At 42.0% G+C, this 13,528-nt stretch overlaps 1 protein-coding gene across 1 annotated transcript; it reads left to right on the top strand.

Moving 5' to 3' along the window:
- The first annotated feature begins 322 nt into the window (after positions 1-322).
- Positions 323-11,071, top strand: LOC106611794 (tRNA wybutosine-synthesizing protein 2 homolog). Its single transcript, XM_014212382.3, is given in 9 exon segments — positions 323-333; positions 581-609; positions 612-740; positions 8,127-8,277; positions 8,442-8,551; positions 8,679-8,782; positions 8,784-8,837; positions 8,923-9,096; positions 10,626-11,071. Coding segments are annotated over 9 exon segments (969 nt in total). The 3' UTR covers positions 10,833-11,071.
- Positions 11,072-13,528: the final 2,457 nt, after the last annotated feature.

Here is a 13,528-nt window from a genome sequence, read left to right as displayed (position 1 = left end):
TGTGATATCTCTGAGGAAAAATGGGTGGTACACCATCTCCAGTGGTGTAAAGTACTTAAGTAAAAATACTTTAAAGTACTACTTAAGTCGTTTTTTTTCTCTCAAAACAACTAGAAAATGATGCCCTCTGGTTTGCTTTATATAAAGAATTTGAAATTATAATATTTTACTTTTGATACTTAAGTCTATTTTAGCAATTACATTTACTTTTGATACTTAAGTGTATTTAAAACCAAATACTTTTACTCAAGTAGTATTTTACTGGGTGACTCACTTTTATTTTAGTCATTTTCTATTAAGGTATCTTAACTTTTACTCAAGAATGACAATTGGGTACGTTTTCCACCACTAACCATCTCTGAGGGTGCTACAACGTCATGCACAACAGTGCAGTTAGCTACCTAGCTATTCCAAATTTCTGGAAGCTAGCTATTCCCAATTTCTGGAAGCTAGCTGTTCCCAATTTCTGGAAGCTGGCTAAGCTAGCCTACTTTCTATTTGCATGTCTTGACTGGATGGCTTGTTTTTCTGCCTCTTCTGTTGCTAACTATGTATTTCCTGTGTAATGACCTTTACAAAGGAAACATTTGCAGGCACAAGGTGTCCTGAACCTGCATGCAAAAACACTGCTGGGACAGTGTCACTGCCAATCATACCATTCTGCCTACCCCAGCTTGATCTCCAAAGTCTCCAAAACAGAGTGTACCACTGGCAGCACATGGGAAACTGTGAGGATCCAGGTAATGGCAGCTATGAGGAGGATGCACAATGTCAAAGATTGTCTATTATATTGACAAGATATTAGTGCAGGGATGTGCAAATGGGCATTTGGCCCCCTTTTGTAGGACAGCAGACCAAAAAATGAAAGTGTCTTATTTTTTTAGGAACTCAGTTGAGTATCAACTTACTATTGAGAGTTAGAATAATAGAATATACAAGGTGTAATTTCGAAATTTGGTTGCGCATCAGCAGTCACTCAATTAGCCCATGTTAGTTGTACGCAGACCCACGAGCCCCTCATGATGAGTTTTGTTTTTTGTGGCCCCCACACACATCAAAGTTTCCCATCCCTGTATTAGAGTGACCGCTCTAACAATGGAAGTACATGTCCTCAAAGATGGAAGGCAGGTGGGAGGAAGCGAAATCAGGTGGGACCATTCTAGCCAAAGAGAGGGAATATGTATGCCAGCCATTTTTATATATATATATATATATATATATATATATATATATATATATATATATATATATATATATATATAGAGAGAGAGAGAGACTCATCTTTGTATCTGTACTATTATAGTGTCTGTGACAGCATGGGCAGAACCATTGAGGCTGTCTCCATTTTAAAGTAGTACATTTTCTTGTTCATTGGCTGATTGCTCCCAATTCATAGGAATCCCCACCCAGTTGACTACTTTAAAATGGTGGAAGCCCTTGATGACAATGTCCATGCTGAAACGTCTTATTGGATATCCATGATGAGACCTCTATCTATCTCTATGACAACAGGCAAAACTCCAATATCAAGTTGTTTTCAGGTAAGTTGCCAAAATGCCACGTGCGTCCACTTATGTCTGTGCATTTGTAACAACCTAACCATTACAAAACTTCTATTCAATCAAATAAGCCTCACGTAGCAAATTATAGTTTTTTTTGTTTGACCAAATTCGACAGTCTCTCATTAGCTAGGTAACAGTGTCTAGGTTTCCATCCACTTGGCGACAGATTTTCATGCAAATATTCTAAAATCTGCATAAAACTATATTCTCCCACCAGAGGGGTGTTTGCATCAAACTGACATTTATTGCGGAAAAAGGCTTTGCTTGGTGACATAGTGCACATAACAATAATTGTTGCGGTTAAATTCCCATGTAGCGAATAAAAAATAGAAGTTAAATGGGTTTCCATCGCATTTTCAACTCTACTGATATTTTTTTCTCGGTATACAGTGCAGTTGTAGCTTACATTATGAAATTATTATGGACAAAAGAGCAACATTTTTGGTTGTTTTTGTGATCAAGTTATTATTTTTTTGTTTGACAAACAAACAAAACACAAACCAAGAGACATTTCCCCCCCCCCCCTCATATGCACAAAAAGCTTATTTCTCTCAAATTGTGTGCAATTGTGTTTACATCCCTGTTAGTGAGCATTTCTTGTTTGCCAAGATAATCCATCCATCTGACAGGCTGTGGCATATCAACATGCTGATTAAACTGCATGATTATTACACAGGTGCACCTTGCGCTTGAGACAGTAAAAGGCCACTCTTAAATATGCAGTTTAGTCACACAAATGTGCCAGGTGTACCCTGGGTGCAGAGCATACAGACAGAGGTTGAGTTTATCTGGAAAAGTTGTTTAGGAGTTGCATAACTCATGTGGGCAAAATTGTAGTGAGTCATTTGGGTTCCTGATGAGAATATGATGTTGGACCAGACAGTACTCCAGTTAATATCTACTGCTGGTATATTTTTGTTCCATTTTTAATAGATTGGTAATATGTTGGTTTGAGTAGGAATAGGAATATATACCAGTCGAAAACAGCACGTTCGGGACAAGGTAGCGCGTCCTGTTCACCGGACGCGCTACCTTGTCTCGAACATGCTGTTTTTGACTCTCTCTCTCTACCGCACCTGCTGTCTCTAACTCTGAATGATCGGCTATGAAAAGCCAACTGAACATTTACTCCTGAGGTGCTGACCGTTGCACCCTCTACAGCTACTGTGATTATTATTATTTGACCCTGCTGGTCATCCATGAACGTTTGAACATCTTGGTCATGTTCTGTTATAATCTCCACCCGGCACAGCCAGAAGAGGACTGGCCTCCTCTCAGAGCCTGGTTCCTCTCTAGGATTCCTCCTAGGTTCCTGCCTTTCTAGGGAGTTTTTCCTAGCCACTGTGCATCTACATCTGCATTGCTTGCTGTTTGGGGTTTTAGGCTGGGTTTCTGTATAGCACTTTGTGACATCGGCTGATGTAAAAATGGCTTTATAAATACATTTGATTGATATATATAATTTGGAGACTGCCCTTACCCTAGCTATTATTATTTTGTGTATAGGATGAGATGATCAGATCCCCAACGTACTCCATAAGCACTTAGAGCAGAACGAAGCTGCAAATAAAATAAAAATTAAACCCAGGCAGATCGTATTGCCTTTTCATGTCTTGGAACGCATGTAGGTTTCAACTCTCCACAATGTCAGAGAGAGTATGAATTCCCCCCTCACTCCAAGCTGGAAAACATATAGGCTGGCCACCCAAAATGAGACTGTCATTATTAAACGATGGCATATTTTTTTTATTGAACCTTTATTTAACTAGGCAAGTCAGTTAAAAACAAATTCTTATTTACAATGACCAAAAGGCCTCCTGCGGGGACAGGGGCTGGGATTAAAAATAAATAATATGGGGGTGATTAATAATATATTTGCAATTGTTCCCCATTGAACGCCATACTGTAAGCATTTGCGTGATGATAGGGTCAAAGGTGAGTTTAGCTTTTTTGATTGAGATGTTGAAATATACCAGATCTTGGAGCCTGTACGGCTTTGATATATTCTCCTCCAGGGGGCGCCAGGCCACTGGGTCTAAACCACACACGTAGTGGGCGCAGAATAAATACACGTTTTATTTGTCAAACGGCAGCCAAGCGTCGATCATAATGTCACCAGAATAAGACACACGATATTTATTGAAAAGATGCATCAAGCTCATCATTGTTAGCCACCCTGTGAAGTTCATCACAACATATTTAATCTGTAGCCTAATAAACTGCATGCTTTCCTGAGTTCCTGGGAGGACCGCACAACATATCATTGGTAACTCCAAGTTTAGTTCGATATTATTGTTATTATATAAATAGTTGTGCATAAAGGCTTTCCACCGCCATTTCTCGCATACCTAATTTTACCGACAAAAAATATCCCACCTTATCTAGAATATTTTTGTTGTTGTCTACATTTGGAAAGTTCACTGACAAATTCGCTGTTTCTATCCGGATTGTCGTGACATTTTGTTTCCGACATGTTACTTTACTCAGATTTTGGGCGGAGTAATCAAATGAAATTATGTTGGGCATATACACATGTTTAGCAGATGTTAATGCGAGTGTAGTGAAATGCTTGTGCTTCAGGTTCCAACAGTGCAGAAATATCTAACAATTCCCCAACAACTACGTAATACACACAAATCTAAAAGGGTGAATGAGATATGTACATTTTAAATATATGGATGAGCGGCATAGGAAAGGTGCAACTAGATATCATATGCATATACTGTATTATATACTATGAGTAATGTAAGATATGTAAACATTATTAAAGTGAAATTGTTTAAAGTGACTAGTGATCCATTTGTTAAAGTGGCCAGTGATTGGGTCTCTATGTAGGCAGCAGCCTACATAGATTGCTGTTTAGCAGTCTGATGGCCTTGAGATAGAAGCTATTTTTCAGTCTCTCGGTCACAGCTTTAATGCGCCTGTACTGACCTCGCCTTTTGGATGGTAGCGGTGTGAACAGGCAGTGGCTCCAGTGGTTGTTGTCTTTGATAATCTTTTTTGCCTTCCTGTGACATCGGGTGCTATAGGTGTCATGGAGGGCAGTTAGTTTGCCCCCGGTGATGCGTTGTGCAGACCACACTACCCTCTGGAGAGCCTTCTGGTTGAGGGCAGAGCAGTTGCCATACCAGGCTATGATACAGCCTGACAGGATGCTCTCTCGACAGGATGTGGATCTGTAGAAGCCAAATTTCTTCAGCCTCCTGAGGTTGAAGAGGCGCTGTTGTGCCTTCTTCACCACACTGTCTGTGTGGGTGGACCATTTAAGTTTGTCATTGATGTGTACACCGAGGAACTTAAACTTTCCACTTTCTCCACTGCTTTCCCTTCGATGTAGATAGGGGGGTGCTCCCTTTGCTGTTTCCTGAAGTCCACGATCATCTCCTTTGTTTTGTTGACGTTGAGTGAGAGGTTGTTTTTCTGACACAACACTCCGAGTGCCCTCACCTCCTCCTTGTAGACTGTCTCGTCGTTGTTGGTAATCAAGCCCACTACTGTTGTGTCGTCTGCAAACTTGATTGAGTTGGAGGCGTGCATGGCCATGCAGTCGTGGGTGAACAGGGAGTACAGGAGGGGGCTGAGCACGCACCCTTGTGGGGCCCCAGTGTTGAGGGTCAGCGAGGTGGAGATGTTGTTTCCTACCTTCACCACCTGGTGGCGGCCTGTCAGAAAGTCCTGGACCCAATTGCACAGGGTGGGGTTGAGACCCAGGGCCTCCAGCTTGATGATGAGCTTGGAGGGTACTATGGTGTTGAATGCTGAGCTGTCAGTGAACAGCATTCTTACATAGGTATTCCTCTTATCCAGATGGGATAGGGCAGTGTGATGGCGGTTGCATCGTATGTGGACCTGTTAGGGCAGTATGCAAACTGAAGTGGGTCTAGGGTGCCTAGTAAGGTGGAGGTGATATGATCCTTGACTAGTCTCTCAAAGCACTTCATGATGACAGAAGTGAGTGCTACGGGGCAGTAGTCATTTACAATTGAAGTCGGAAGTTTACACACACTTAGGTTGAGGTCATTAAAATTCGTTTTTTCAACCACTCCACAAATTTCCTGTTAACAAACTATAGTTTTGGCAAGTCGGTTAGGACATCTACTTTGTGCATGACACAAGTAATTTTTCCAACAATTGTTTACAGACAGATTATTTCACTTACAATTCACTGTATCACAATTCCAGTGGGTCAGAAGTTTACATACACTAAGTTGACTGTGCCTTTAAACAGCTTGGAAAATTCCAGAAAATTATGTCATGGCTTTAGAAGCTTCTGATAGGCTAATTTACATCATTTGAGTCAATTGGAGGTGTACCTGTGGATGTATTTCAAGGCCTACCTTTAAACTCAGTGCCTCTTTGCTTGACATCATGGGAAAATCAAAAGAAATCAGCCAAGACCTCAGAAAACAAATTGTAGACCTCCACAAGTCTGGTTCATCCTTGGGAGCAATTTCCAAACGCCTGAAGGTACCACGCTCATCTGTACAAACAACAGTACGCAAGTATAAACACCATGGGACCACGCAGCTGTCATACCGCTCAGGAAGGAGACGAGTTCTGTCTCATAGAGATGAATGTACTTTGGTGCGAAAAGTGCAAATCAATCCCAGAACAACAGCAGACCTTGTGAAGATGCTGGAGGAAATTAGTACAACGGTATCTATATCCACAGTAAAACAAGTCCTATATCGACATAACCTGAAAGGCCGCTCAGCAAGGAAGAAGCCACTGCTCCAAAACCGCCATAAAAAAAGCCAGACTACGGTTTGCAACTGCACATGGGGACAAAGATCGTACTTTTTTGAGAAATGTCCTCTGGTCTGATGAAACAAAAATAGAACTGTTTGGCCATCATGTTGTGGGGGTCCTTTGCTGCAGGCGGGACTGGTGCACTTCACAAAATAGATGGCATCATGAGGGAGGAAAATTATGTGGATATATTGAAGCAACATCTCAAGACATCAGTCATAAAGTTGAAGCTTGGTCGCAAATGGGTCTTCCAAACGGACAATGACCACAAGCGTACTTCCAAAGTTGTGGCAAAATGGCTTAAGGACAAAGTCAAGGTATTGGAGTGGCCATCACAAAGCCCTGACGTCAATCCTATAGAAAATTTGTGGGCAGAACTGAAAAAGCGTGTGCGAGCAAGGAGGCCTACAAACCCGACTCGGTTACACCAGCTCTGTCAGGAGGAATGGGCCAAATTTCACCCAACTTATTGTGGGAAGCTTGTGAAAGGCTACCCGAAACGTTTGACCCGGGGTTAATCAATTTAAAGGCAATGTTACCAAATACTAATTGAGTGCATGTAAACTTCTGACCCACTGGGAATGTGATGAAATAAATAAAAGCTGAAATAAATCATTCTCTCTACTATTATTCTGACATTTCACATTCTTAAAATAAAGCGGTGATCCTAACTGACCTAAAAACAGGGAATTTTTACTAGGATTAAATGTCAGGAATTGTGAAAAACTGAGATTAAATGTATTTGGCTAAGGTGTATGTGAACTTCCGACTTCAACTGTAGTTCAGTTACCTTTGCCTTCTTGGGTACAGGAACAATTGTGGCCATCTTGAAGCATGTGGGGACAGCAGACTGGGATAGGGAGCGATTTGAATATATCCGTAAACACACCAGCCAGTAAAACCTATTACTTCCTTTCTGACAATGTCCAATATGTATGGGTGGTTCCATTTTTGTTTTTAGCACTTTTTGACCACACTCCTTTTGATTTCAACAAACTTTCCATACTCTTTCTTATCTTATATATAATATGTATGTTGTGTTTTAACCGATGGCGGTCACAAGACAAACACCTCAGATGATGTAAAATAGGGTCTAAGCTACAAGAAATGCGGAAGATGAAAACGAATCTGAGTTTGACCTTAAAGGTTAAATTACAATTCTTATTAAAAAACCTTTTTTTTCAACTCAACCGTTTTATATTTTCCAGTGATGCAGACATGGATTTCTCATCGTATGGTGGTGTATGCAAAATGGGTCAACTTTGGGCACCTTTATCTCCTGAATGTGTAGGGATTCAGGTTCAAAAAGTCACTTTCTGACCACTTCCACCATAGGCAAATATGTATGGAAAGTTTTGTTCAAATGAAAAGGGGTGCGATTCAAATCAAATGGAACAACCCATATGCATAGTCATAATCATCTACTGATCTCTAGCTTCATTGACTTTTTGGATTGAAATCTAACAATTTGCTGTAATTGTTCTGCTTTTCTCTATTCAACAGGCTCCTCTGCTGTCAAAGAGAGAGAGGAGGATCTCAAGCAGTGACAAGCTGGTGAATGTCTTATAGGACCTACTAGGATCCCATGGTGAGAGATGGACTGAGGATCTGAGAAGATATGCATCACAGTTGCCAGCGCCACAGAGACTTGGTGCTCTTAGGGGAAAAACACTTTTTCTCAGCCAGTATGGAAGAAAACAGGTATGCTATAGTATAGCATACAAACTGTTATCTGTAGATCATATTGATACAGGCCTAATTTTATGTTTTGTGTGGGTTTAGTGTGTGTTTATTCCAATGCATCTGTTACAGGTCCAGATTTGTGGCCAGCAGTGGCCCAAGCACTGGGTGCAGAACATTTGGCAAAGATAGCTTGAATATCCAAGGATGGATTCAGAACTCCGGTAGTGACCATGCTAGTTGGAGAGGACAGCTGGGTGACACATGTAGACAACAATATCAGGTAATGACTCCTTTAACCCTTTCAATGACATTACTACATTACTACCAGTATTCTTTAAAAAAAGAAATGGTACCAGAAGTGTTACTTTGTAGTCTCAAGGGAATAGTTGCATGTTATGTACTCCTTGTCCAATTGTTTTGTCATGGTTTACAACTTTCTTTGAGGGATGAGTTTGATGTGACCAGGTGCATGTTCTCTGCTGGCAACATCACAGAGAAGCTCAGGGTTGCCTCATTCAACTGCAGTGGGGAGACTGTGGTGGATTTATATGCAGGTAAGAAAATACATCTTGTATATATCTGTGTATATTGTCCATGAACTACAGAAAAGATTCATAATCTATGCATAATTTAGCACTATAGGATTACATTGTTATTCCTTATATTGTTATTTTTTATTAGGTATTGGCTACTTCACTATCCCATTCTTGGTGCATGCGGGGGCTAGCCATGTTCATGCTTGTGAGTGGAACCCAGATGCCGTGGAAGCCCTGCAGAGAAACTTGGGAGTTAAATGGAGTGTGGCATCACTGCACCGACCACAACAGAGACAACCGGCAAGTAAGGAACAACATCTTTATACTGGAGATCAGAAATCAACCAGTTTATGTGATCTGAGAATAATCGTTTTGGGTGTTTTTTCCAGCTCCCATTGTGTAACCTGGCTGACCGGGTGAATTTGGGTCTTATACCCAGCTCTGCAGATGGCTGGCCTGTTGCCTGTCGACTACTGAGGAAAAGGACCGGTGGCATGTTGCATATTCACCAGAATGTTACCGCACCACATCATATTACAGACTGTGACACTTCCTCTGTTCCTGTCATGGAGAGAGTGGACATTTCTGGAGGAGACATTACATTACATTACATTTACATTTAAGTCATTTAGCAGACGCTCTTATCCAGAGCGACTTACAAATTGGTGCATTCACCTTATGATATCCAGTGGAACAACCACTTTACAATAGTGCTTCTAAATCTTTTAAGGGGGGGTTAGAAGGATTACTTTATCCTATCCTAGGTATTCCTTAAAGAGGTGGGGTTTCAGGTGTCTCCGGAAGGTGGTGATTGACTCCGCTGTCCTGGCGTCGTGAGGGAGCTTGTTCCACCATTGGGGTGCCAGAGCAGCGAACAGTTTTGACTGGGCTGAGCGGGAACTGTGCTTCCTCAGAGGTAGGGGGGCCAGCAGGCCAGAGATGGATGAACGCAGTGCCCTTGTTTGGGTGTAGGGCCTGATCAGAGCCTGAAGGTATGGAGGTGCTGTTCCCTTCACAGTAGGCAATCACCATGGTCTTGTAGCAGATGCGAGCTTCAACTGGAAGCCAGTGGAGAGAGCGGAGGAGCGGGGTGACGTGAGAGAACTTGGGAAGGTTGAACACCAGACGGGCTGCGGCGTTCTGGATGAGTTGTAGGGGTTTAATGGCACAGGCAGGGAGCCCAGCCAACAGCGAGTTGCAGTAATCCAGACGGGAGATGACAAGTGCCTGGATTAGGACCTGCGCCGCTTCCTGTGTGAGGCAGGGTCGTACTCTGCGAATGTTGTAGAGCATGAACCTACAGGATCGGGTCACCGCCTTGATGTTAGTGGAGAACGACAGGGTGTTGTCCAGGATCACGCCAAGGTTCTTAACACTCTGGGAGGAGGACACAAGGGAGTTATCAACCGTGATGGCGAGATCATGGAACGGGCAGTCCTTCCCCGGGAGGAAGAGCAGTTCCGTCTTGCCGAGGTTCAGCTTGAGCTGGTGATCCGTCATCCACACTGATATGTCTGACAGACATGCAGAGATGCGATTCGCCGCCTGGTTATCAGAAGGGGGAAAGGAGAAGATTAATTGTGTGTCGTCTGCATAGCAATGATAGGAGAGACCATGTGAGGATATGACAGAGCCAAGTGACTTGGTGTATAGCGAGAATAGGAGAGGGCCTAGAACAGAGCCCTGGGGGACACCAGTGGTGAGAGCGCATGGTGCGGAGACAGATTCTCGCCACGCCACCTGGTAGGAGCGACCTGTCAGATAGGACGCAATCCAAGCGTGGGCCGCGCCGGAGATGCCCAACTCGGAGAGGGTGGAGAGGAGGATCTGATGGTTCACAGTATCAAAGGCAGCAGATAGATCTAGAAGGATGAGAGCAGAGGAGAGAGAGTTAGCTTTAGCAGTGCGGAGAGCCTCCGTGACACAGAGAAGAGCAGTCTCAGTTGAATGCCCAGTCTTGAAACCTGACTGATTAGGATCAAGAAGGTCATTCTGAGAGAGATAGCAGGAGAGCTGGCCAAGGACGGCACGTTCAAGAGTTTTGGAGAGAAAAGAAAGAAGGGATACTGGTCTGTAGTTGTTGACATCGGAGGGAGACCCAGAAGAGGTGTCTCCTAAGGGGAGTGACAGAGAAGTTTGGGGTGCCTGGACAAAGGACACAGCCATCCACATTGCCTCTCTACTGCAGGACATCACTGGGGGACCATGCAGGACTGGCGTCCAGCACATTGAGCATGTCAAGTCATACACACCCCACATTCACCATATAGTACTATTCTTAGAATGCAGGCCACTATGAGGAGACAAAAGACAGGACTGTAGCATGACTCTTATTTGTGTAGTCGTACCAGTGGCGGACTGGGACCAAAAATCGCCACTTTCTAACACCCTGGCCCATTTTTTCCCCCCCTTGAGGCCCCCATTATTAGCAAGATAATGAGAATCTTGCGCTAAAACCCCAAATTAGACAGGCCCACTAGGCTAAAAATGGACTAGTCCATCTGGTGTACTCTGCCATTTGTGGCTATTAATAAATTGTTGCACACTAATTTAAATGAATCATAATTGGTTTATACAATGTGAAAATGAAACTGTTGTTTACCGGTTGTTGTACAACTGATTTTACAAATGTTTATACATGCAATGACTGTGGTTGCTTTGTGTGATGTATTGTTGTCTCTACCTTCTTGCACTTTGTGCTGTTGTCTATGCTCAGTAATGTTTGTTCCATGTTTTGTGCTGCTGCCATGTTGTTGTCATGTTGTGTTGCTACCATGCTGTTGTCATGTGTTGCTGCCATACTATGTTGTTGTCTTTGGTCTCTCTTTAAGTTGTGTTGTCACTCTTGTGTGTGTTTTGTCCTATATTTGCATTTCTTACAAACATTTTTTATCCCAGCCCCATCCCCGCAGGAGGCCTTTTGGTAGACTGTCATTGTAAATAAAAATGTGTTCTTAACTGACTTGCCTAGTTAAATAAAAATGACTGACTTGCCAAATACAGTAGCCTGTATGATGCCTCTCCAGGGACACATTTGTAAAATGTCTTTATTAATATTGTAACCATAGGATTAAATATTACTGTATAATCACACACACAAAAATGTTTTTTTTCTTTAATAGCTAACTATTGAAATTCTCTTGATTTACTAAAGCCAAACATTTTGAATTGCTTGAGGTTAAAGCGAACATGTATAAGGACTCCCACATCACTGTAGTCGGCTGCTACAGACCGCCCTCGGCTTTGGGAGACGCACTAAACTCTCTTTCTGATGTCCTGCACAAGCTAAATGACTCTGAATTCATTCTTTTAGATTTGAACTGGGAAATGCTTACATCTGTATCGGACTCTTTTAAAGATCTGTGTGACTCTCTGAATCTTGCTCAATTAATGTGCCTACAAGACCGAATCCCAGAGCACCTAACAAATCAACGCTATTGGACATTATTCTAACAAATACCCCTCACAAATACACATCGACTGGGATATTCTGTAATTATGTCAGTAATCACTGTGAAATTGCTTGTGTTAAAAATACAAAAATGACCAAAGCCAAACCACGTTATATTTTTAAAAGAAATTTTAGACAGTTTGATGAGCAAGCGTTCTTACATGATCTGTACCATAATATGACAGAGTAAGTCTGATTCCCGATGTTGACACTGCCTGGGACTATTTTTATATGAAATTTGTGTCGATTTGTGATAAGCATGCCCCTGTGAAGAAATTTAGATTCGGTGGAAGGGACAATCCCTGGTTTTCAGATAACTTGGCAGAATTAATTAGAAAGAGAAATATCTCTTGGGCTCAAGCTAGACATACAAATGCTCCTGTTGCCTGGGCCTCCTTCAGAGCGATAAGAAACAAATGCATAGGATTGATCAGGAAGTCCAAATCATATTTCTATTTAAATGCAGTCACAGAGAACCTAAACAACCCTACCAAGTTCTGGAAGCTAATCAAATCAGTGTCAGGTTCTAATGTATCCTCTGGCCTTCCTGACCATTTAATGATGGATTCTAATGAAGTGAAGGATAAAGCAGATATTGTAGGGGTTTTCAACAAGCACTTCATATCTGCCAGTTCAGTTGTTGATAATGGTGGGGCCCAGGCCTCTAATGTAAGCTCTGTTAGTCAACTATGATATAGGCCCTCTGCCTTAGGCCTTTTCTCTCTGTAATTGATTATGGTGACTTGTTGTATATGCATGCAACCTCCTCCGTCTTACAGAGACTGGACTCTGTTTATCATGCATCCTTGCGCTTTATTACAAATGCGAAGTCACTCACCCACCATTGCACATTGTACCAAATGGTAGGTTGGACCTCACTTTATATGCGCATAAAGATACATTTGTATGTGTTTATCTACAAAGCCCTTTTGGGTAAACTCGCTCTTTACCTCTAGTCTAGTCTCCTTCACCACCAGTAGTTACCATACCCGGTCTGCTAGGTGGTTGCTACTTTTATAGTCCCCAGGACATTCACAGTATTAGGCAAGACTGTCTTCTCTTCTTGTGCACCAGAAGCATGGAATAGTCTACAATCCATGCTTCATCTAGATATGTTAGTGTCACTGAATGAATTTAAAATGTTGACGGGAGACTCTGTTACAGAGAAGTGTAAATGTTTTTTTTTAGGCTGGATCATGTTGTTGTATTGTTGTATGTTTTAATTATGTAATGTATTGATTGTTGCTGCCTTCAAGGTCTCCCTTGAAAAAGAGACTGGGTCTCAATGGGCTTTTCCTGGTTAAAGAAATAAAATTGTGCATTTTTGACACTCATTATTTCCATAGTACTCGACATAATACATTATTTACAAAATTATTTGAAAGGGGTTTGATTATTTACTTGTGGAAACTATTGGTAATAATAATAATGGAAATAATAATGAATTGGCACTGCTTCTGCCGTTCTCAGAGAATTAGGGAAATAGAGCAGAGGAAATGCACCTGTTGCGGAAAAATTGTGTACCTCTGCCGCACCACCGCTGT

Source organism: Salmo salar, chromosome 09 (genome assembly GCF_965601325.2).
Source record: "Salmo salar chromosome 09, fSalSal1, whole genome shotgun sequence".
NCBI lineage: Eukaryota > Metazoa > Chordata > Actinopteri > Salmoniformes > Salmonidae > Salmo > Salmo salar.
This window is presented reverse-complemented; position numbering and strand designations above follow the sequence as displayed.